Source organism: Thermobia domestica, chromosome 6 (assembly GCF_964235325.1).
Source record: "Thermobia domestica chromosome 6, izTheDome1.hap1.1, whole genome shotgun sequence".
NCBI lineage: Eukaryota > Metazoa > Arthropoda > Insecta > Zygentoma > Lepismatidae > Thermobia > Thermobia domestica.
Window position 1 is genome coordinate 263628566 of NC_137459.1, and position 26305 is coordinate 263654870.

The 26305-nt window shown below is 35.6% G+C and overlaps 1 protein-coding gene and 6 pseudogenes across 1 annotated transcript; all 7 read right to left on the bottom strand.

Moving 5' to 3' along the window:
• Positions 1-264: 264 nt before the first annotated feature.
• On the bottom strand, positions 265-660 carry LOC145687519 (enolase-phosphatase E1 pseudogene; annotated as a pseudogene).
• A 3728-nt stretch (positions 661-4388) lies between these two features.
• On the bottom strand, positions 4389-4784 carry LOC145687520 (enolase-phosphatase E1 pseudogene; annotated as a pseudogene).
• Positions 4785-8513: 3729 nt separating this feature from the next.
• LOC145687521 (enolase-phosphatase E1 pseudogene) lies at positions 8514-8909 on the bottom strand (annotated as a pseudogene).
• Positions 8910-12607: 3698 nt separating this feature from the next.
• LOC145687522 (enolase-phosphatase E1 pseudogene) lies at positions 12608-13423 on the bottom strand (annotated as a pseudogene).
• Positions 13424-16789: 3366 nt separating this feature from the next.
• Positions 16790-17185, bottom strand: LOC145687523 (enolase-phosphatase E1-like). The gene has a single exon (XM_081760989.1). It carries the CDS (start codon positions 17183-17185, stop codon positions 16790-16792), a length of 396 nt encoding a protein of 131 aa, XP_081617115.1.
• A 3730-nt stretch (positions 17186-20915) lies between these two features.
• LOC145687524 (enolase-phosphatase E1 pseudogene) lies at positions 20916-21311 on the bottom strand (annotated as a pseudogene).
• A 3733-nt stretch (positions 21312-25044) lies between these two features.
• Positions 25045-25440, bottom strand: LOC145687525 (enolase-phosphatase E1 pseudogene; annotated as a pseudogene).
• Between the last annotated feature and the right edge of the window lie 865 nt (positions 25441-26305).

The window sequence follows — 26305 nt, forward strand, 5'->3', positions numbered from 1 at the left end:
TCAGCTCTTTCTTCAGTCTTATTATTCACAGCGGTTTTAGTCTAATTTTTAACTTCATCTGCCGAAGACTCTACGGGAATCTTGTGAATGTTCGCATCGGACGTTTCTTCGGTTATTTCCACGTCACTCTCTCTGTTTTTTTATTTGCGCAGCCTCAGGCTCTGAAACATTCTTCACGGAATCGGTCTTTTCGTTTATTTCATTAACCGTGAATTCTTCCTGCTCTGTAGGACTTACCTCTACCTCTTTCTTTTTTCTGGAGATTTAAAAGACTATCTCTGCGAAGGAGTGAATTACTTCGAACTTAGCAGTGTCGTCTTCTGACAGAGGAGCGTTGCCTTCGTGTACGACGAGAATAGATTTCATACCTGCCGCGGACGCTGCTCTGGCCTCTTTAGGAACGTATGTAAGAAAATTATACTCTTCAGTCTTTTGTTTTATCTTCTCGGCGATGTTTATATAGCTTTGGGATTGCCATTTCAACCCAACTGTTGTATCGAAGTGACCTGAAAAATATTGGAGCAAATGTCCTTCTTCTGAATGACCAAACAATAACTTCTGTGCGTCAACATTGCTGAAAGAATACACATAAATGGATTTGCCTATGTCCATCCATTTGTTTAATGCAGGAACAACATCTGGGTAAACATGTCCTTTCATCTATCCTTTCTTTTAACCATCACGCCAAATGTCTCCCTGAAGACGCTTTAAAGCTGTGGGTTTTCTTTCGGCATCCATCTGCCAATTTACATTTTTTATAAGAGCTTCTTTTGCGCCCTCCTCGGAATGATCGGGTATTAGTACAATTCTTCTAATTCATCCTCAACGTCTTGATTCGCTTGCTCCTTTAAAAGATTAAAAAGTTCCTTGAACTCAGCTTTTTCCCACTGCTTTTCTACGTAGTCTCCAAGATTAGATCGGACATACGGAAATAACGCATCCTTAATAAATGTGATTGCTGTTGTGGTACCTTCAATATCGACTATAATTATGTTTGTCTTCTGGGTATCAGTTTCTGCAGATCTTTTCGATATCATTTTGATATATTCTACCACTTTTTAAGTCAGTATAGCATTCTTCGCCTATCTCTACTCTTCTCTTCCAACCACCGTTGAAGCTACAAACTTGGATTTCTTGTTGACTTGTAGGAAAACACAGGTTTATTTCGTTTAATATTAGAAGTAAAGTTTTATATTTTTTCATTCTCCCAGTGTATATTGTTCTGATCCGAGGTGATCATTCCACAATTGAATTTGAATAATTGATTCTAAATAACTATTTTCCTAAGATTTTTTATTTTGTTGGCTGAGTGCGTGCTGTTTGTTCTCAGAGCAGACATTTCCGCTATATGCAGTGAGAAAAGGTCAACAATTGGCTTTATATCTTTCGGCATTTCAAAGCGGTTTACAACGCCACAGTGATAGCACTGAATCTTGATTTTCAAGTCAGTTTTTAAAAGATTGCAGTTAACTTATATATCTACTGACTTCAAACGTGGTTCTATTTCGATTTCTTTTCGGGGATTAATTCTTAAGGTGAAATTCATTGTCGGTTTCCAAGCTTTCACAAATGTTTCTGTTTTGAACCTTTCTTGTAGATCATTTCGGGGAACATTGTCCGAAGTCTCAATCCATATTTCTGTGTAAACTGATCAGTACATTTATCACACGAAACATTTCTCGATATGAAGTGATTGGCCTATTATCCTTTTCAAAAAAAGCTTTTCAAGCTACTACAATAAATTATATTCCCGTTTTCGATGTGAATTTTAGGTGGAGACTGACTGGAACAATTACGGCATAAACTTTATTACAACAGACTATTTAATATTCCTATAGAATGAGATTCCAATACTTTCTGATGACACTGATATCGGAGTATTCTTTTTCCAATCATCATCCTATGCGCAGCATTCACCAGTTTGTGTATATGTGTATTTCCTGAGTGCCTTTAGTCCCATGAATTCACGTTAACATTTTATACACGGCCAGCTTCTCTACATGCTCGCATCATCGCATGATGATACGACAGAGCTCTTTCTTTACATATACATTTGCTGCATGTGTTTAATTCGTGCGAATATTGTAAAGAAAATGTTCTAATAATCCGAATAAGGAAATCATTTATTATGACCCATTACATGATGATCCACCTTTTTTGTATCTTGCGATTCGTTGTTACATTTGTTACAAAAATAAGATTAAACATTCAGTGAAGCTTGTTGTATTTCTTCTTAAGACGTCTTTCGCTGCACGCAAAAAACAATTTTACCTGAGAAGAGACGAACTGTGGATCTTCATCCCACACATAAGAACTCATCTGTTCGTCTTATCGTTTTCTACTTGGAAATTGTTTCTTACGTTATTATGTATTACAATGCCAGAGGGAATAACCGTCCTTTCTATACTGTTCCATGCATGTCTCAGTTTACATGTCATTTTAGCTACACTAAACTTTAATATCAATGAAAGAGAGACTAAGAATAAGAGAGGAATTTTGTTAATTAGCTTCCTCAGGTTATGCTCGTCTCTGATCCTTTATTTCTGGAAATATCGACAGATAATTTCCGAATACATGTATCTCTGGATACATATTTGGACCAGAAGGATTCACAACCAAAATCAAAGTATTGCCCGTCGAAAACAGAATTTGGCTGGTTAACGGAAGGTGAGTCAGCTTATGAGGAAATTGCTGAAGGTCTTAGTGTCTATATTTTAAACGAAAGCGTTTGTTTTCATAGAGGTGTAATTTATAACGCTTTAATGATAAATAGCTTTCAGTTTTATTAAAATTCGATTGAACTCTAGCTTCTTTCTCCATCGGCATGCACAGATTCGATGTCAGGTTTAAAGTATTCTTCAATTTTTGTGGAAACTAAATTTATCTATTTTGTGGGAATTTCCATGTACGTCGCACGAATTGTATTTATTTGACTCGCCCATTTCGGTATTTCTGCTATTATGTGAAAACGGAGGAGACCAAAAATGTTTAGTGCTTTTACTAAACAATTTATTTTAAAAAGAGTCCTGAAAGTGCATTCACGGATACAACAAGGAAAAGCCACTTTTAGAAAGAAACATTCGAAGTGAAAGGGAAAAGAGAAACTATTTGCGTAACAAAAGTGTACACCGTTATCAAAATATTTGTGATCATAGTAACAAGGACTTCCGTATCAATGTCACACGAAACATTTATTTTGTCACGATAGTCCAGAAATAAAGAACAGAAAGAAATAATGTAACAAAAGCAAAAAAAAAAAACAAATGGTGTATATAATCTCTGGTGACTTATACCAGAAGATGAGTTGTCTTTTGTCGGTGAGACTTTGCTAGTCGCGCTTACCATCCGTTAAGTCGTGAATTAATTATTCGTCTTTCACTAATACTATTTGATGTCTGTATGGACTCAATCATGTAAGTTGGATCATTTCTTTATTGTTTCCACTTGCATAAAATGATTACCTGTAGTAGCATTGGTCCAATTTAATATTTCTCATGCACGTTATTCCTTTGTACCAGGATCATACTTATGTTTATTCGTAGTTACATATGTTGTTACAAGATAACTTATTGTTTAATTATAGTTTGTCATTAATTATGAAGGTAAAGCTCATTGAGAATGACAGAAAGCTTTAACTTATATTCCTAACAGATTTATGTAACTTATTTTAAATGTTCATGTAATCACGTGAGCTGATTGGTTCAGATCTCATACAGACTCTCATGTCTCGCATTATTCTAGATATTTTAATTTTGTTGTGAGAACTAATCCAGCCTACTCTGTCTCCTTGACCAAGATATTCTAATAAACTGATAGATAAGGAATGATTGTGATTATTGAACTACTTTAATAATATTAAAATCCCCGAAGATGTGGATTTTGGGATTTCTGAGCTTGTGACACTTCTTTGCTGGATTCTACCTTTTCTTCAGCCTCTGTTTTATCATTTACGGCTTCCTTTTCAAGATTATTGGCTGGCGTTTCAGCATTGGACTCTTTAACACTATCAGCATCTACTGTTTTCTTCTCTTCACTGACTTCTTTCGAATTTTCAACAATTGTTTTCTGGAATTTGATCTGAATTTTATTCGTTGTCATTTTCAGTCTTTTCGGGTACAGTGGATTCAGCTCTTTCTTCAGTCTTATTATTCACAGCGGTTTTAGTCTAATTTTTAACTTCATCTGCCGAAGACTCTACGGGAATCTTGTGAATGTTTGCATCGGACGTTTCTTCGGTTATTTCCACGTCACTCTCTCTGTTTTTTTATTTGCGCAGCCTCAGGCTCTGAAACATTCTTCACGGAATCGGTCTTTTCGTTTATTTCATTAACCGTGAATTCTTCCTGCTCTGTAGGACTTACCTCTACCTCTTTCTTTTTTCTGGAGATTTAAAAGACTATCTCTGCGAAGGAGTGAATTACTTCGAACTTAGCAGTGTCGTCTTCTGACAGAGGAGCGTTGCCTTCGTGTACGACGAGAATAGATTTCATACCTGCCGCGGACGCTGCTCTGGCCTCTTTAGGAACGTATGTAAGAAAATTATACTCTTCAGTCTTTTGTTTTATCTTCTCGGCGATGTTTATATAGCTTTGGGATTGCCATTTCAACCCAACTGTTGTATCGAAGTGACCTGAAAAATATTGGAGCAAATGTCCTTCTTCTGAATGACCAAACAATAACTTCTGTGCGTCAACATTGCTGAAAGAATACACATAAATGGATTTGCCTATGTCCATCCATTTGTTTAATGCAGGAACAACATCTGGGTAAACATGTCCTTTCATCTATCCTTTCTTTTAACCATCACGCCAAATGTCTCCCTGAAGACGCTTTAAAGCTGTGGGTTTTCTTTCGGCATCCATCTGCCAATTTACATTTTTTATAAGAGCTTCTTTTGCGCCCTCCTCGGAATGATCGGGTATTAGTACAATTCTTCTAATTCATCCTCAACGTCTTGATTCGCTTGCTCCTTTAAAAGATTAAAAAGTTCCTTGAACTCAGCTTTTTCCCACTGCTTTTCTACGTAGTCTCCAAGATTAGATCGGACATACGGAAATAACGCATCCTTAATAAATGTGATTGCTGTTGTGGTACCTTCAATATCGACTATAATTATGTTTGTCTTCTGGGTATCAGTTTCTGCAGATCTTTTCGATATCATTTTGATATATTCTACCACTTTTTAAGTCAGTATAGCATTCTTCGCCTATCTCTACTCTTCTCTTCCAACCACCGTTGAAGCTACAAACTTGGATTTCTTGTTGACTTGTAGGAAAACACAGGTTTATTTCGTTTAATATTAGAAGTAAAGTTTTATATTTTTTCATTCTCCCAGTGTATATTGTTCTGATCCGAGGTGATCATTCCACAATTGAATTTGAATAATTGATTCTAAATAACTATTTTCCTAAGATTTTTTATTTTGTTGGCTGAGTGCGTGCTGTTTGTTCTCAGAGCAGACATTTCCGCTATATGCAGTGAGAAAAGGTCAACAATTGGCTTTATATCTTTCGGCATTTCAAAGCGGTTTACAACGCCACAGTGATAGCACTGAATCTTGATTTTCAAGTCAGTTTTTAAAAGATTGCAGTTAACTTATATATCTACTGACTTCAAACGTGGTTCTATTTCGATTTCTTTTCGGGGATTAATTCTTAAGGTGAAATTCATTGTCGGTTTCCAAGCTTTCACAAATGTTTCTGTTTTGAACCTTTCTTGTAGATCATTTCGGGGAACATTGTCCGAAGTCTCAATCCATATTTCTGTGTAAACTGATCAGTACATTTATCACACGAAACATTTCTCGATATGAAGTGATTGGCCTATTATCCTTTTCAAAAAAAGCTTTTCAAGCTACTACAATAAATTATATTCCCGTTTTCGATGTGAATTTTAGGTGGAGACTGACTGGAACAATTACGGCATAAACTTTATTACAACAGACTATTTAATATTCCTATAGAATGAGATTCCAATACTTTCTGATGACACTGATATCGGAGTATTCTTTTTCCAATCATCATCCTATGCGCAGCATTCACCAGTTTGTGTATATGTGTATTTCCTGAGTGCCTTTAGTCCCATGAATTCACGTTAACATTTTATACACGGCCAGCTTCTCTACATGCTCGCATCATCGCATGATGATACGACAGAGCTCTTTCTTTACATATACATTTGCTGCATGTGTTTAATTCGTGCGAATATTGTAAAGAAAATGTTCTAATAATCCGAATAAGGAAATCATTTATTATGACCCATTACATGATGATCCACCTTTTTTGTATCTTGCGATTCGTTGTTACATTTGTTACAAAAATAAGATTAAACATTCAGTGAAGCTTGTTGTATTTCTTCTTAAGACGTCTTTCGCTGCACGCAAAAAACAATTTTACCTGAGAAGAGACGAACTGTGGATCTTCATCCCACACATAAGAACTCATCTGTTCGTCTTATCGTTTTCTACTTGGAAATTGTTTCTTACGTTATTATGTATTACAATGCCAGAGGGAATAACCGTCCTTTCTATACTGTTCCATGCATGTCTCAGTTTACATGTCATTTTAGCTACACTAAACTTTAATATCAATGAAAGAGAGACTAAGAATAAGAGAGGAATTTTGTTAATTAGCTTCCTCAGGTTATGCTCGTCTCTGATCCTTTATTTCTGGAAATATCGACAGATAATTTCCGAATACATGTATCTCTGGATACATATTTGGACCAGAAGGATTCACAACCAAAATCAAAGTATTGCCCGTCGAAAACAGAATTTGGCTGGTTAACGGAAGGTGAGTCAGCTTATGAGGAAATTGCTGAAGGTCTTAGTGTCTATATTTTAAACGAAAGCGTTTGTTTTCATAGAGGTGTAATTTATAACGCTTTAATGATAAATAGCTTTCAGTTTTATTAAAATTCGATTGAACTCTAGCTTCTTTCTCCATCGGCATGCACAGATTCGATGTCAGGTTTAAAGTATTCTTCAATTTTTGTGGAAACTAAATTTATCTATTTTGTGGGAATTTCCATGTACGTCGCACGAATTGTATTTATTTGACTCGCCCATTTCGGTATTTCTGCTATTATGTGAAAACGGAGGAGACCAAAAATGTTTAGTGCTTTTACTAAACAATTTATTTTAAAAAGAGTCCTGAAAGTGCATTCACGGATACAACAAGGAAAAGCCACTTTTAGAAAGAAACATTCGAAGTGAAAGGGAAAAGAGAAACTATTTGCGTAACAAAAGTGTACACCGTTATCAAAATATTTGTGATCATAGTAACAAGGACTTCCGTATCAATGTCACACGAAACATTTATTTTGTCACGATAGTCCAGAAATAAAGAACAGAAAGAAATAATGTAACAAAAGCAAAAAAAAAAAAACAAATGGTGTATATAATCTCTGGTGACTTATACCAGAAGATGAGTTGTCTTTTGTCGGTGAGACTTTGCTAGTCGCGCTTACCATCCGTTAAGTCGTGAATTAATTATTCGTCTTTCACTAATACTATTTGATGTCTGTATGGACTCAATCATGTAAGTTGGATCATTTCTTTATTGTTTCCACTTGCATAAAATGATTACCTGTAGTAGCATTGGTCCAATTTAATATTTCTCATGCACGTTATTCCTTTGTACCAGGATCATACTTATGTTTATTCGTAGTTACATATGTTGTTACAAGATAACTTATTGTTTAATTATAGTTTGTCATTAATTATGAAGGTAAAGCTCATTGAGAATGACAGAAAGCTTTAACTTATATTCCTAACAGATTTATGTAACTTATTTTAAATGTTCATGTAATCACGTGAGCTGATTGGTTCAGATCTCATACAGACTCTCATGTCTCGCATTATTCTAGATATTTTAATTTTGTTGTGAGAACTAATCCAGCCTACTCTGTCTCCTTGACCAAGATATTCTAATAAACTGATAGATAAGGAATGATTGTGATTATTGAACTACTTTAATAATATTAAAATCCCCGAAGATGTGGATTTTGGGATTTCTGAGCTTGTGACACTTCTTTGCTGGATTCTACCTTTTCTTCAGCCTCTGTTTTATCATTTACGGCTTCCTTTTCAAGATTATTGGCTGGCGTTTCAGCATTGGACTCTTTAACACTATCAGCATCTACTGTTTTCTTCTCTTCACTGACTTCTTTCGAATTTTCAACAATTGTTTTCTGGAATTTGATCTGAATTTTATTCGTTGTCATTTTCAGTCTTTTCGGGTACAGTGGATTCAGCTCTTTCTTCAGTCTTATTATTCACAGCGGTTTTAGTCTAATTTTTAACTTCATCTGCCGAAGACTCTACGGGAATCTTGTGAATGTTCGCATCGGACGTTTCTTCGGTTATTTCCACGTCACTCTCTCTGTTTTTTTATTTGCGCAGCCTCAGGCTCTGAAACATTCTTCACGGAATCGGTCTTTTCGTTTATTTCATTAACCGTGAATTCTTCCTGCTCTGTAGGACTTACCTCTACCTCTTTCTTTTTTCTGGAGATTTAAAAGACTATCTCTGCGAAGGAGTGAATTACTTCGAACTTAGCAGTGTCGTCTTCTGACAGAGGAGCGTTGCCTTCGTGTACGACGAGAATAGATTTCATACCTGCCGCGGACGCTGCTCTGGCCTCTTTAGGAACGTATGTAAGAAAATTATACTCTTCAGTCTTTTGTTTTATCTTCTCGGCGATGTTTATATAGCTTTGGGATTGCCATTTCAACCCAACTGTTGTATCGAAGTGACCTGAAAAATATTGGAGCAAATGTCCTTCTTCTGAATGACCAAACAATAACTTCTGTGCGTCAACATTGCTGAAAGAATACACATAAATGGATTTGCCTATGTCCATCCATTTGTTTAATGCAGGAACAACATCTGGGTAAACATGTCCTTTCATCTATCCTTTCTTTTAACCATCACGCCAAATGTCTCCCTGAAGACGCTTTAAAGCTGTGGGTTTTCTTTCGGCATCCATCTGCCAATTTACATTTTTTATAAGAGCTTCTTTTGCGCCCTCCTCGGAATGATCGGGTATTAGTACAATTCTTCTAATTCATCCTCAACGTCTTGATTCGCTTGCTCCTTTAAAAGATTAAAAAGTTCCTTGAACTCAGCTTTTTCCCACTGCTTTTCTACGTAGTCTCCAAGATTAGATCGGACATACGGAAATAACGCATCCTTAATAAATGTGATTGCTGTTGTGGTACCTTCAATATCGACTATAATTATGTTTGTCTTCTGGGTATCAGTTTCTGCAGATCTTTTCGATATCATTTTGATATATTCTACCACTTTTTAAGTCAGTATAGCATTCTTCGCCTATCTCTACTCTTCTCTTCCAACCACCGTTGAAGCTACAAACTTGGATTTCTTGTTGACTTGTAGGAAAACACAGGTTTATTTCGTTTAATATTAGAAGTAAAGTTTTATATTTTTTCATTCTCCCAGTGTATATTGTTCTGATCCGAGGTGATCATTCCACAATTGAATTTGAATAATTGATTCTAAATAACTATTTTCCTAAGATTTTTTATTTTGTTGGCTGAGTGCGTGCTGTTTGTTCTCAGAGCAGACATTTCCGCTATATGCAGTGAGAAAAGGTCAACAATTGGCTTTATATCTTTCGGCATTTCAAAGCGGTTTACAACGCCACAGTGATAGCACTGAATCTTGATTTTCAAGTCAGTTTTTAAAAGATTGCAGTTAACTTATATATCTACTGACTTCAAACGTGGTTCTATTTCGATTTCTTTTCGGGGATTAATTCTTAAGGTGAAATTCATTGTCGGTTTCCAAGCTTTCACAAATGTTTCTGTTTTGAACCTTTCTTGTAGATCATTTCGGGGAACATTGTCCGAAGTCTCAATCCATATTTCTGTGTAAACTGATCAGTACATTTATCACACGAAACATTTCTCGATATGAAGTGATTGGCCTATTATCCTTTTCAAAAAAAGCTTTTCAAGCTACTACAATAAATTATATTCCCGTTTTCGATGTGAATTTTAGGTGGAGACTGACTGGAACAATTACGGCATAAACTTTATTACAACAGACTATTTAATATTCCTATAGAATGAGGTTCCAATACTTTCTGATGACACTGATATCGGAGTATTCTTTTTCCAATCATCATCCTATGCGCAGCATTCACCAGTTTGTGTATATGTGTATTTCCTGAGTGCCTTTAGTCCCATGAATTCACGTTAACATTTTATACACGGCCAGCTTCTCTACATGCTCGCATCATCGCATGATGATACGACAGAGCTCTTTCTTTACATATACATTTGCTGCATGTGTTTAATTCGTGCGAATATTGTAAAGAAAATGTTCTAATAATCCGAATAAGGAAATCATTTATTATGACCCATTACATGATGATCCACCTTTTTTGTATCTTGCGATTCGTTGTTACATTTGTTACAAAAATAAGATTAAACATTCAGTGAAGCTTGTTGTATTTCTTCTTAAGACGTCTTTCGCTGCACGCAAAAAACAATTTTAACTGATAAGAGACGAACTGTGGATCTTCATCCCACACATAAGAACTCATCTGTTCGTCTTATCGTTTTCTACTTGGAAATTGTTTCTTACGTTATTATGTATTACAATGCCAGAGGGAATAACCGTCCTTTCTATACTGTTCCATGCATGTCTCAGTTTACATGTCATTTTAGCTACACTAAACTTTAATATCAATGAAAGAGAGACTAAGAATAAGAGAGGAATTTTGTTAATTAGCTTCCTCAGGTTATGCTCGTCTCTGATCCTTTATTTCTGGAAATATCGACAGATAATTTCCGAATACATGTATCTCTGGATACATATTTGGACCAGAAGGATTCACAACCAAAATCAAAGTATTGCCCGTCGAAAACAGAATTTGGCTGGTTAACGGAAGGTGAGTCAGCTTATGAGGAAATTGCTGAAGGTCTTAGTGTCTATATTTTAAACGAAAGCGTTTGTTTTCATAGAGGTGTAATTTATAACGCTTTAATGATAAATAGCTTTCAGTTTTATTAAAATTCGATTGAACTCTAGCTTCTTTCTCCATCGGCATGCACAGATTCGATGTCAGGTTTAAAGTATTCTTCAATTTTTGGGGAAACTAAATTTATCTATTTTGTGGGAATTTCCATGTACGTCGCACGAATTGTATTTATTTGACTCGCCCATTTCGGTATTTCTGCTATTATGTGAAAACGGAGGAGACCAAAAATGTTTAGTGCTTTTACTAAACAATTTATTTTAAAAAGAGTCCTGAAAGTGCATTCACGGATACAACAAGGAAAAGCCACTTTTAGAAAGAAACATTCGAAGTGAAAGGGAAAAGAGAAACTATTTGCGTAACAAAAGTGTACACCGTTATCAAAATATTTGTGATCATAGTAACAAGGACTTCCGTATCAATGTCACACGAAACATTTATTTTGTCACGATAGTCCAGAAATAAAGAACAGAAAGAAATAATGTAACAAAAGCAAAAAAAAAAAAAAAACAAATGGTGTATATAATCTCTGGTGACTTATACCAGAAGATGAGTTGTCTTTTGTCGGTGAGACTTTGCTAGTCGCGCTTACCATCCGTTAAGTCGTGAATTAATTATTCGTCTTTCACTAATACTATTTGATGTCTGTATGGACTCAATCATGTAAGTTGGATCATTTCTTTATTGTTTCCACTTGCATAAAATGATTACCTGTAGTAGCATTGGTCCAATTTAATATTTCTCATGCACGTTATTCCTTTGTACCAGGATCATACTTATGTTTATTCGTAGTTACATATGTTGTTACAAGATAACTTATTGTTTAATTATAGTTTGTCATTAATTATGAAGGTAAAGCTCATTGAGAATGACAGAAAGCTTTAACTTATATTCCTAACAGATTTATGTAACTTATTTTAAATGTTCATGTAATCACGTGAGCTGATTGGTTCAGATCTCATACAGACTCTCATGTCTCGCATTATTCTAGATATTTTAATTTTGTTGTGAGAACTAATCCAGCCTACTCTGTCTCCTTGACCAAGATATTCTAATAAACTGATAGATAAGGAATGATTGTGATTATTGAACTACTTTAATAATATTAAAATCCCCGAAGATGTGGATTTTGGGATTTCTGAGCTTGTGACACTTCTTTGCTGGATTCTACCTTTTCTTCAGCCTCTGTTTTATCATTTACGGCTTCCTTTTCAAGATTATTGGCTGGCGTTTCAGCATTGGACTCTTTAACACTATCAGCATCTACTGTTTTCTTCTCTTCACTGACTTCTTTCGAATTTTCAACAATTGTTTTCTGGAATTTGATCTGAATTTTATTCGTTGTCATTTTCAGACTTTTCAGTCTTTTCGGGTACAGTGGATTCAGCTCTTTCTTCAGTCTTATTATTCACAGCGGTTTTAGTCTAATTTTTAACTTCATCTGCCGAAGACTCTACGGGAATCTTGTGAATGTTCGCATCGGACGTTTCTTCGGTTATTTCCACGTCACTCTCTCTGTTTTTTTATTTGCGCAGCCTCAGGCTCTGAAACATTCTTCACGGAATCGGTCTTTTCGTTTATTTCATTAACCGTGAATTCTTCCTGCTCTGTAGGACTTACCTCTACCTCTTTCTTTTTTCTGGAGATTTAAAAGACTATCTCTGCGAAGGAGTGAATTACTTCGAACTTAGCAGTGTCGTCTTCTGACAGAGGAGCGTTGCCTTCGCGAACGACGAGAATAGATTTCATACCTGCCGCGGACGCTGCTCTGGCCTCTTTAGGAACGTATGTAAGAAAATTATACTCTTCAGTCTTTTGTTTTATCTTCTCGGCGATGTTTATATAGCTTTGGGATTGCCATTTCAACCCAACTGTTGTATCGAAGTGACCTGAAAAATATTGGAGCAAATGTCCTTCTTCTGAATGACCAAACAATAACTTCTGTGCGTCAACATTGCTGAAAGAATACACATAAATGGATTTGCCTATGTCCATCCATTTGTTTAATGCAGGAACAACATCTGGGTAAACATGTCCTTTCATCTATCCTTTCTTTTAACCATCACGCCAAATGTCTCCCTGAAGACGCTTTAAAGCTGTGGGTTTTCTTTCGGCATCCATCTGCCAATTTACATTTTTTATAAGAGCTTCTTTTGCGCCCTCCTCGGAATGATCGGGTATTAGTACAATTCTTCTAATTCATCCTCAGCGTCTTGATTCGCTTGCTCCTTTAAAAGATTAAAAACTTCCTTGAACTCAGCTTTTTCCCACTGCTTTTCTACGTAGTCTCCAAGATTAGATCGAACATACGGAAATAACACATCCTTAACAAATGTGATTGCTGTTGTGGTACCTTCAATATCGACTATAATTATGTTTGCCTTCTGGGTATCAGTTTCTGCAGATCTTTTCGATATCATTTTGATATATTCTACCACTTTTTAAGTCAGTATAGCATTCTTCGCCTATCTCTACTCTTCTCTTCCAACCACCGCTGAAGCTTCGAGCTTGGGTTTCTTGTTGACTTGTAGGAAAACACAGGTTTATTTCGTTTAATATTAGAAGTAAAGTTTTATATTTTTTCATTCTCCCAGTGTATATTGTTCTGATCCGAGGTGATCATTCCACAATTGAATTTGAATAATTGATTCTAAATAACTATTTTCCTAAGATTTTTTATTTTGTTGGCTGAGTGCGTGCTGTTTGTTCTCAGAGCAGACATTTCCGCTATATGCAGTGAGAAAAGGTCAACAATTGGCTTTATATCTTTCGGCATTTCAAAGCGGTTTACAACGCCACAGTGATAGCACTGAAGCTTGATTTTCAAGTCAGTTTTTAAAAGATTGCAGTTAACTTATATATCTACTGACTTCAAACGTGGTTCTATTTCGATTTCTTTTCGGGGATTAATTCTTAAGGTGAAATTCATTGTCGGTTTCCAAGCTTTCACAAATGTTTCTGTTTTGAACCTTTCTTGTAGATCATTTCGGGGAACATTGTCCGAAGTCTCAATCCATATTTCTGTGTAAACTGATCAGTACATTTATCACACGAAACATTTCTCGATATGAAGTGATTGGCCTATTATCCTTTTCAAAAAAAGCTTTTCAAGCTACTAGAATAAATTATATTCCCGTTTTCGATGTGAATTTTAGGTGGAGACTGACTGGAACAATTACGGCATAAACTTTATTACAACAGACTATTTAATATTCCTATAGAATGAGGTTCCAATACTTTCTGATGACACTGATATCGGAGTATTCTTTTTCCAATCATCATCCTATGCGCAGCATTCACCAGTTTGTGTATATGTGTATTTCCTGAGTGCCTTTAGTCCCATGAATTCACGTTAACATTTTATACACGGCCAGCTTCTCTACATGCTCGCATCATCGCATGATGATACGACAGAGCTCTTTCATTACATATACATTTGCTGCATGTGTTTAATTCGTGCGAATATTGTAAAGAAAATGTTCTAATAATCCGAATAAGGAAATCATTTATTATGACCCATTACATGATGATCCACCTTTTTTGTATCTTGCGATTCGTTGTTACATTTGTTACAAAAATAAGATTAAACATTCAGTGAAGCTTGTTGTATTTCTTCTTAAGACGTCTTTCGCTGCACGCAAAAAACAATTTTAACTGATAAGAGACGAACTGTGGATCTTCATCCCACACATAAGAACTCATCTGTTCGTCTTATCGTTTTCTACTTGGAAATTGTTTCTTACGTTATTATGTATTACAATGCCAGAGGGAATAACCGTCCTTTCTATACTGTTCCATGCATGTCTCAGTTTACATGTCATTTTAGCTACACTAAACTTTAATATCAATGAAAGAGAGACTAAGAATAAGAGAGGAATTTTGTTAATTAGCTTCCTCAGGTTATGCTCGTCTCTGATCCTTTATTTCTGGAAATATCGACAGATAATTTCCGAATACATGTATCTCTGGATACATATTTGGACCAGAAGGATTCACAACCAAAATCAAAGTATTGCCCGTCGAAAACAGAATTTGGCTGGTTAACGGAAGGTGAGTCAGCTTATGAGGAAATTGCTGAAGGTCTTAGTGTCTATATTTTAAACGAAAGCGTTTGTTTTCATAGAGGTGTAATTTATAACGCTTTAATGATAAATAGCTTTCAGTTTTATTAAAATTCGATTGAACTCTAGCTTCTTTCTCCATCGGCATGCACAGATTCGATGTCAGGTTTAAAGTATTCTTCAATTTTTGGGGAAACTAAATTTATCTATTTTGTGGGAATTTCCATGTACGTCGCACGAATTGTATTTATTTGACTCGCCCATTTCGGTATTTCTGCTATTATGTGAAAACGGAGGAGACCAAAAATGTTTAGTGCTTTTACTAAACAATTTATTTTAAAAAGAGTCCTGAAAGTGCATTCACGGATACAACAAGGAAAAGCCACTTTTAGAAAGAAACATTCGAAGTGAAAGGGAAAAGAGAAACTATTTGCGTAACAAAAGTGTACACCGTTATCAAAATATTTGTGATCATAGTAACAAGGACTTCCGTATCAATGTCACACGAAACATTTATTTTGTCACGATAGTCCAGAAATAAAGAACAGAAAGAAATAATGTAACAAAAGCAAAAAAAAAAAAAAAAAACAAATGGTGTATATAATCTCTGGTGACTTATACCAGAAGATGAGTTGTCTTTTGTCGGTGAGACTTTGCTAGTCGCGCTTACCATCCGTTAAGTCGTGAATTAATTATTCGTCTTTCACTAATACTATTTGATGTCTGTATGGACTCAATCATGTAAGTTGGATCATTTCTTTATTGTTTCCACTTGCATAAAATGATTACCTGTAGTAGCATTGGTCCAATTTAATATTTCTCATGCACGTTATTCCTTTGTACCAGGATCATACTTATGTTTATTCGTAGTTACATATGTTGTTACAAGATAACTTATTGTTTAATTATAGTTTGTCATTAATTATGAAGGTAAAGCTCATTGAGAATGACAGAAAGCTTTAACTTATATTCCTAACAGATTTATGTAACTTATTTTAAATGTTCATGTAATCACGTGAGCTGATTGGTTCAGATCTCATACAGACTCTCATGTCTCGCATTATTCTAGATATTTTAATTTTGTTGTGAGAACTAATCCAGCCTACTCTGTCTCCTTGACCAAGATATTCTAATAAACTGGTAGATAAGGAATGATTGTGATTATTGAACTACTTTAATAATATTAAAATCCCCGAAGATGTGGATTTTGGGATTTCTGAGCTTGTGACACTTCTTTGCTGGATTCTACCTTTTCTTCAGCCTCTGTTTTATAATTTACGGCTTCCTTTTCAAGATTATTGGCTGGCGTTTCAGCATTGGACTCTTTAACACTATCAGCATCTACTGTTTTCTTCTCTTCACTGACTTCTTTCGAATTTTCAACAATTGTTTTCTGGAATTTGATCTGAATTTTATTCGTTGTCATTTTCAGACTTTTCAGTCTTTTCGGGTACAGTGGATTCAGCTCTTTCTTCAGTCTTATTATTCACAGCGGTTTTAGTCTAATTTTTAACTTCATCTGCCGAAGACTCTACGGGAATCTTGTGAATGTTCGCATCGGACGTTTCTTCGGTTATTTCCACGTCACTCTCTCTGTTTTTTTATTTGCGCAGCCTCAGGCTCTGAAACATTCTTCACGGAATCGGTCTTTTCGTTTATTTCATTAACCGTGAATTCTTCCTGCTCTGTAGGACTTACCTCTACCTCTTTCTTTTTTCTGGAGATTTAAAAGACTATCTCTGCGAAGGAGTGAATTACTTCGAACTTAGCAGTGTCGTCTTCTGACAGAGGAGCGTTGCCTTCGCGAACGACGAGAATAGATTTCATACCTGCCGCGGACGCTGCTCTGGCCTCTTTAGGAACGTATGTAAGAAAATTATACTCTTCAGTCTTTTGTTTTATCTTCTCGGCGATGTTTATATAGCTTTGGGATTGCCATTTCAACCCAACTGTTGTATCGAAGTGACCTGAAAAATATTGGAGCAAATGTCCTTCTTCTGAATGACCAAACAATAACTTCTGTGCGTCAACATTGCTGAAAGAATACACATAAATGGATTTGCCTATGTCCATCCATTTGTTTAATGCAGGAACAACATCTGGGTAAACATGTCCTTTCATCTATCCTTTCTTTTAACCATCACGCCAAATGTCTCCCTGAAGACGCTTTAAAGCTGTGGGTTTTCTTTCGGCATCCATCTGCCAATTTACATTTTTTATAAGAGCTTCTTTTGCGCCCTCCTCGGAATGATCGGGTATTAGTACAATTCTTCTAATTCATCCTCAGCGTCTTGATTCGCTTGCTCCTTTAAAAGATTAAAAACTTCCTTGAACTCAGCTTTTTCCCACTGCTTTTCTACGTAGTCTCCAAGATTAGATCGAACATACGGAAATAACACATCCTTAACAAATGTGATTGCTGTTGTGGTACCTTCAATATCGACTATAATTATGTTTGCCTTCTGGGTATCAGTTTCTGCAGATCTTTTCGATATCATTTTGATATATTCTACCACTTTTTAAGTCAGTATAGCATTCTTCGCCTATCTCTACTCTTCTCTTCCAACCACCGCTGAAGCTTCGAGCTTGGGTTTCTTGTTGACTTGTAGGAAAACACAGGTTTATTTCGTTTAATATTAGAAGTAAAGTTTTATATTTTTTCATTCTCCCAGTGTATATTGTTCTGATCCGAGGTGATCATTCCACAATTGAATTTGAATAATTGATTCTAAATAACTATTTTCCTAAGATTTTTTATTTTGTTGGCTGAGTGCGTGCTGTTTGTTCTCAGAGCAGACATTTCCGCTATATGCAGTGAGAAAAGGTCAACAATTGGCTTTATATCTTTCGGCATTTCAAAGCGGTTTACAACGCCACAGTGATAGCACTGAATCTTGATTTTCAAGTCAGTTTTTAAAAGATTGCAGTTAACTTATATATCTACTGACTTCAAACGTGGTTCTATTTCGATTTCTTTTCGGGGATTAATTCTTAAGGTGAAATTCATTGTCGGTTTCCAAGCTTTCACAAATGTTTCTGTTTTGAACCTTTCTTGTAGATCATTTCGGGGAACATTGTCCGAAGTCTCAATCCATATTTCTGTGTAAACTGATCAGTACATTTATCACACGAAACATTTCTCGATATGAAGTGATTGGCCTATTATCCTTTTCAAAAAAAGCTTTTCAAGCTACTAGAATAAATTATATTCCCGTTTTCGATGTGAATTTTAGGTGGAGACTGACTGGAACAATTACGGCATAAACTTTATTACAACAGACTATTTAATATTCCTATAGAATGAGATTCCAATACTTTCTGATGACACTGATATCGGAGTATTCTTTTTCCAATCATCATCCTATGCGCAGCATTCACCAGTTTGTGTATATGTGTATTTCCTGAGTGCCTTTAGTCCCATGAATTCACGTTAACATTTTATACACGGCCAGCTTCTCTACATGCTCGCATCATCGCATGATGATACGACAGAGCTCTTTCTTTACATATACATTTGCTGCATGTGTTTAATTCGTGCGAATATTGTAAAGAAAATGTTCTAATAATCCGAATAAGGAAATCATTTATTATGACCCATTACATGATGATCCACCTTTTTTGTATCTTGCGATTCGTTGTTACATTTGTTACAAAAATAAGATTAAACATTCAGTGAAGCTTGTTGTATTTCTTCTTAAGACGTCTTTCGCTGCACGCAAAAAACAATTTTACCTGAGAAGAGACGAACTGTGGATCTTCATCCCACACATAAGAACTCATCTGTTCGTCTTATCGTTTTCTACTTGGAAATTGTTTCTTACGTTATTATGTATTACAATGCCAGAGGGAATAACCGTCCTTTCTATACTGTTCCATGCATGTCTCAGTTTACATGTCATTTTAGCTACACTAAACTTTAATATCAATGAAAGAGAGACTAAGAATAAGAGAGGAATTTTGTTAATTAGCTTCCTCAGGTTATGCTCGTCTCTGATCCTTTATTTCTGGAAATATCGACAGATAATTTCCGAATACATGTATCTCTGGATACATATTTGGACCAGAAGGATTCACAACCAAAATCAAAGTATTGCCCGTCGAAAACAGAATTTGGCTGGTTAACGGAAGGTGAGTCAGCTTATGAGGAAATTGCTGAAGGTCTTAGTGTCTATATTTTAAACGAAAGCGTTTGTTTTCATAGAGGTGTAATTTATAACGCTTTAATGATAAATAGCTTTCAGTTTTATTAAAATTCGATTGAACTCTAGCTTCTTTCTCCATCGGCATGCACAGATTCGATGTCAGGTTTAAAGTATTCTTCAATTTTTGTGGAAACTAAATTTATCTATTTTGTGGGAATTTCCATGTACGTCGCACGAATTGTATTTATTTGACTCGCCCATTTCGGTATTTCTGCTATTATGTGAAAACGGAGGAGACCAAAAATGTTTAGTGCTTTTACTAAACAATTTATTTTAAAAAGAGTCCTGAAAGTGCATTCACGGATACAACAAGGAAAAGCCACTTTTAGAAAGAAACATTCGAAGTGAAAGGGAAAAGAGAAACTATTTGCGTAACAAAAGTGTACACCGTTATCAAAATATTTGTGATCATAGTAACAAGGACTTCCGTATCAATGTCACACGAAACATTTATTTTGTCACGATAGTCCAGAAATAAAGAACAGAAAGAAATAATGTAACAAAAGCAAAAAAAAAAAAAACAAATGGTGTATATAATCTCTGGTGACTTATACCAGAAGATGAGTTGTCTTTTGTCGGTGAGACTTTGCTAGTCGCGCTTACCATCCGTTAAGTCGTGAATTAATTATTCGTCTTTCACTAATACTATTTGATGTCTGTATGGACTCAATCATGTAAGTTGGATCATTTCTTTATTGTTTCCACTTGCATAAAATGATTACCTGTAGTAGCATTGGTCCAATTTAATATTTCTCATGCACGTTATTCCTTTGTACCAGGATCATACTTAGGTTTATTCGTAGTTACATATGTTGTTACAAGATAACTTATTGTTTAATTATAGTTTGTCATTAATTATGAAGGTAAAGCTCATTGAGAATGACAGAAAGCTTTAACTTATATTCCTAACAGATTTATGTAACTTATTTTAAATGTTCATGTAATCACGTGAGCTGATTGGTTCAGATCTCATACAGACTCTCATGTCTCGCATTATTCTAGATATTTTAATTTTGTTGTGAGAACTAATCCAGCCTACTCTGTCTCCTTGACCAAGATATTCTAATAAACTGATAGATAAGGAATGATTGTGATTATTGAACTACTTTAATAATATTAAAATCCCCGAAGATGTGGATTTTGGGATTTCTGAGCTTGTGACACTTCTTTGCTGGATTCTACCTTTTCTTCAGCCTCTGTTTTATCATTTACGGCTTCCTTTTCAAGATTATTGGCTGGCGTTTCAGCATTGGACTCTTTAACACTATCAGCATCTACTGTTTTCTTCTCTTCACTGACTTCTTTCGAATTTTCAACAATTGTTTTCTGGAATTTGATCTGAATTTTATTCGTTGTCATTTTCAGTCTTTTCGGGTACAGTGGATTCAGCTCTTTCTTCAGTCTTATTATTCACAGCGGTTTTAGTCTAATTTTTAACTTCATCTGCCGAAGACTCTACGGGAATCTTGTGAATGTTCGCATCGGACGTTTCTTCGGTTATTTCCACGTCACTCTCTCTGTTTTTTTATTTGCGCAGCCTCAGGCTCTGAAACATTCTTCACGGAATCAGTCTTTTCGTTTATTTCATTAACCGTGAATTCTTCCTGCTCTGTAGGACTTACCTCTACCTCTTTCTTTTTTCTGGAGATTTAAAAGACTATCTCTGCGAAGGAGTGAATTACTTCGAACTTAGTAGTGTCGTCTTCTGACAGAGGAGCGTTGCCTTCGCGAACGACGAGAATAGATTTCATACCTGCCGCGGACGCTGCTCTGGCCTCTTTAGGAACGTATGTAAGAAAATTATACTCTTCAGTCTTTTGTTTTATCTTCTCGGCGATGTTTATATAGCTTTGGGATTGCCATTTCAACCCAACTGTTGTATCGAAGTGACCTGAAAAATATTGGAGCAAATGTCCTTCTTCTGAATGACCAAACAATAACTTCTGTGCGTCAACATTGCTGAAAGAATACACATAAATGGATTTGCCTATGTCCATCCATTTGTTTAATGCAGGAACAACATCTGGGTAAACATGTCCTTTCATCTATCCTTTCTTTTAACCATCACGCCAAATGTCTCCCTGAAGACGCTTTAAAGCTGTGGGTTTTCTTTCGGCATCCATCTGCCAATTTACATTTTTTATAAGAGCTTCTTTTGCGCCCTCCTCGGAATGATCGGGTATTAGTACAATTCTTCTAATTCATCCTCAGCGTCTTGATTCGCTTGCTCCTTTAAAAGATTAAAAACTTCCTTGAACTCAGCTTTTTCCCACTGCTTTTCTACGTAGTCTCCAAGATTAGATCGAACATACGGAAATAACACATCCTTAACAAATGTGATTGCTGTTGTGGTACCTTCAATATCGACTATAATTATGTTTGCCTTCTGGGTATCAGTTTCTGCAGATCTTTTCGATATCATTTTGATATATTCTACCACTTTTTAAGTCAGTATAGCATTCTTCGCCTATCTCTACTCTTCTCTTCCAACCACCGCTGAAGCTTCGAGCTTGGGTTTCTTGTTGACTTGTAGGAAAACACAGGTTTATTTCGTTTAATATTAGAAGTAAAGTTTTATATTTTTTCATTCTCCCAGTGTATATTGTTCTGATCCGAGGTGATCATTCCACAATTGAATTTGAATAATTGATTCTAAATAACTATTTTCCTAAGATTTTTTATTTTGTTGGCTGAGTGCGTGCTGTTTGTTCTCAGAGCAGACATTTCCGCTATATGCAGTGAGAAAAGGTCAACAATTGGCTTTATATCTTTCGGCATTTCAAAGCGGTTTACAACGCCACAGTGATAGCACTGAATCTTGATTTTCAAGTCAGTTTTTAAAAGATTGCAGTTAACTTATATATCTACTGACTTCAAACGTGGTTCTATTTCGATTTCTTTTCGGGGATTAATTCTTAAGGTGAAATTCATTGTCGGTTTCCAAGCTTTCACAAATGTTTCTGTTTTGAACCTTTCTTGTAGATCATTTCGGGGAACATTGTCCGAAGTCTCAATCCATATTTCTGTGTAAACTGATCAGTACATTTATCACACGAAACATTTCTCGATATGAAGTGATTGGCCTATTATCCTTTTCAAAAAAAGCTTTTCAAGCTACTAGAATAAATTATATTCCCGTTTTCGATGTGAATTTTAGGTGGAGACTGACTGGAACAATTACGGCATAAACTTTATTACAACAGACTATTTAATATTCCTATAGAATGAGATTCCAATACTTTCTGATGACACTGATATCGGAGTATTCTTTTTCCAATCATCATCCTATGCGCAGCATTCACCAGTTTGTGTATATGTGTATTTCCTGAGTGCCTTTAGTCCCATGAATTCACGTTAACATTTTATACACGGCCAGCTTCTCTACATGCTCGCATCATCGCATGATGATACGACAGAGCTCTTTCTTTACATATACATTTGCTGCATGTGTTTAATTCGTGCGAATATTGTAAAGAAAATGTTCTAATAATCCGAATAAGGAAATCATTTATTATGACCCATTACATGATGATCCACCTTTTTTGTATCTTGCGATTCGTTGTTACATTTGTTACAAAAATAAGATTAAACATTCAGTGAAGCTTGTTGTATTTCTTCTTAAGACGTCTTTCGCTGCACGCAAAAAACAATTTTACCTGAGAAGAGACGAACTGTGGATCTTCATCCCACACATAAGAACTCATCTGTTCGTCTTATCGTTTTCTACTTGGAAATTGTTTCTTACGTTATTATGTATTACAATGCCAGAGGGAATAACCGTCCTTTCTATACTGTTCCATGCATGTCTCAGTTTACATGTCATTTTAGCTACACTAAACTTTAATATCAATGAAAGAGAGACTAAGAATAAGAGAGGAATTTTGTTAATTAGCTTCCTCAGGTTATGCTCGTCTCTGATCCTTTATTTCTGGAAATATCGACAGATAATTTCCGAATACATGTATCTCTGGATACATATTTGGACCAGAAGGATTCACAACCAAAATCAAAGTATTGCCCGTCGAAAACAGAATTTGGCTGGTTAACGGAAGGTGAGTCAGCTTATGAGGAAATTGCTGAAGGTCTTAGTGTCTATATTTTAAACGAAAGCGTTTGTTTTCATAGAGGTGTAATTTATAACGCTTTAATGATAAATAGCTTTCAGTTTTATTAAAATTCGATTGAACTCTAGCTTCTTTCTCCATCGGCATGCACAGATTCGATGTCAGGTTTAAAGTATTCTTCAATTTTTGTGGAAACTAAATTTATCTATTTTGTGGGAATTTCCATGTACGTCGCACGAATTGTATTTATTTGACTCGCCCATTTCGGTATTTCTGCTATTATGTGAAAACGGAGGAGACCAAAAATGTTTAGTGCTTTTACTAAACAATTTATTTTAAAAAGAGTCCTGAAAGTGCATTCACGGATACAACAAGGAAAAGCCACTTTTAGAAAGAAACATTCGAAGTGAAAGGGAAAAGAGAAACTATTTGCGTAACAAAAGTGTACACCGTTATCAAAATATTTGTGATCATAGTAACAAGGACTTCCGTATCAATGTCACACGAAACATTTATTTTGTCACGATAGTCCAGAAATAAAGAACAGAAAGAAATAATGTAACAAAAGCAAAAAAAAAAAAAAAAACAAATGGTGTATATAATCTCTGGTGACTTATACCAGAAGATGAGTTGTCTTTTGTCGGTGAGACTTTGCTAGTCGCGCTTACCATCCGTTAAGTCGTGAATTAATTATTCGTCTTTCACTAATACTATTTGATGTCTGTATGGACTCAATCATGTAAGTTGGATCATTTCTTTATTGTTTCCACTTGCATAAAATGATTACCTGTAGTAGCATTGGTCCAATTTAATATTTCTCATGCACGTTATTCCTTTGTACCAGGATCATACTTAGGTTTATTCGTAGTTACATATGTTGTTACAAGATAACTTATTGTTTAATTATAGTTTGTCATTAATTATGAAGGTAAAGCTCATTGAGAATGACAGAAAGCTTTAACTTATATTCCTAACAGATTTATGTAACTTATTTTAAATGTTCATGTAATCACGTGAGCTGATTGGTTCAGATCTCATACAGACTCTCATGTCTCGCATTATTCTAGATATTTTAATTTTGTTGTGAGAACTAATCCAGCCTACTCTGTCTCCTTGACCAAGATATTCTAATAAACTGATAGATAAGGAATGATTGTGATTATTGAACTACTTTAATAATATTAAAATCCCCGAAGATGTGGATTTTGGGATTTCTGAGCTTGTGACACTTCTTTGCTGGATTCTACCTTTTCTTCAGCCTCTGTTTTATCATTTACGGCTTCCTTTTCAAGATTATTGGCTGGCGTTTCAGCATTGGACTCTTTAACACTATCAGCATCTACTGTTTTCTTCTCTTCACTGACTTCTTTCGAATTTTCAACAATTGTTTTCTGGAATTTGATCTGAATTTTATTCGTTGTCATTTTCAGTCTTTTCGGGTACAGTGGATTCAGCTCTTTCTTCAGTCTTATTATTCACAGCGGTTTTAGTCTAATTTTTAACTTCATCTGCCGAAGACTCTACGGGAATCTTGTGAATGTTCGCATCGGACGTTTCTTCGGTTATTTCCACGTCACTCTCTCTGTTTTTTTATTTGCGCAGCCTCAGGCTCTGAAACATTCTTCACGGAATCGGTCTTTTCGTTTATTTCATTAACCGTGAATTCTTCCTGCTCTGTAGGACTTACCTCTACCTCTTTCTTTTTTCTGGAGATTTAAAAGACTATCTCTGCGAAGGAGTGAATTACTTCGAACTTAGTAGTGTCGTCTTCTGACAGAGGAGCGTTGCCTTCGCGAACGACGAGAATAGATTTCATACCTGCCGCGGACGCTGCTCTGGCCTCTTTAGGAACGTATGTAAGAAAATTATACTCTTCAGTCTTTTGTTTTATCTTCTCGGCGATGTTTATATAGCTTTGGGATTGCCATTTCAACCCAACTGTTGTATCGAAGTGACCTGAAAAATATTGGAGCAAATGTCCTTCTTCTGAATGACCAAACAATAACTTCTGTGCGTCAACATTGCTGAAAGAATACACATAAATGGATTTGCCTATGTCCATCCATTTGTTTAATGCAGGAACAACATCTGGGTAAACATGTCCTTTCATCTATCCTTTCTTTTAACCATCACGCCAAATGTCTCCCTGAAGACGCTTTAAAGCTGTGGGTTTTCTTTCGGCATCCATCTGCCAATTTACATTTTTTATAAGAGCTTCTTTTGCGCCCTCCTCGGAATGATCGGGTATTAGTACAATTCTTCTAATTCATCCTCAGCGTCTTGATTCGCTTGCTCCTTTAAAAGATTAAAAACTTCCTTGAACTCAGCTTTTTCCCACTGCTTTTCTACGTAGTCTCCAAGATTAGATCGAACATACGGAAATAACACATCCTTAACAAATGTGATTGCTGTTGTGGTACCTTCAATATCGACTATAATTATGTTTGCCTTCTGGGTATCAGTTTCTGCAGATCTTTTCGATATCATTTTGATATATTCTACCACTTTTTAAGTCAGTATAGCATTCTTCGCCTATCTCTACTCTTCTCTTCCAACCACCGCTGAAGCTTCGAGCTTGGGTTTCTTGTTGACTTGTAGGAAAACACAGGTTTATTTCGTTTAATATTAGAAGTAAAGTTTTATATTTTTTCATTCTCCCAGTGTATATTGTTCTGATCCGAGGTGATCATTCCACAATTGAATTTGAATAATTGATTCTAAATAACTATTTTCCTAAGATTTTTTATTTTGTTGGCTGAGTGCGTGCTGTTTGTTCTCAGAGCAGACATTTCCGCTATATGCAGTGAGAAAAGGTCAACAATTGGCTTTATATCTTTCGGCATTTCAAAGCGGTTTACAACGCCACAGTGATAGCACTGAAGCTTGATTTTCAAGTCAGTTTTTAAAAGATTGCAGTTAACTTATATATCTACTGACTTCAAACGTGGTTCTATTTCGATTTCTTTTCGGGGATT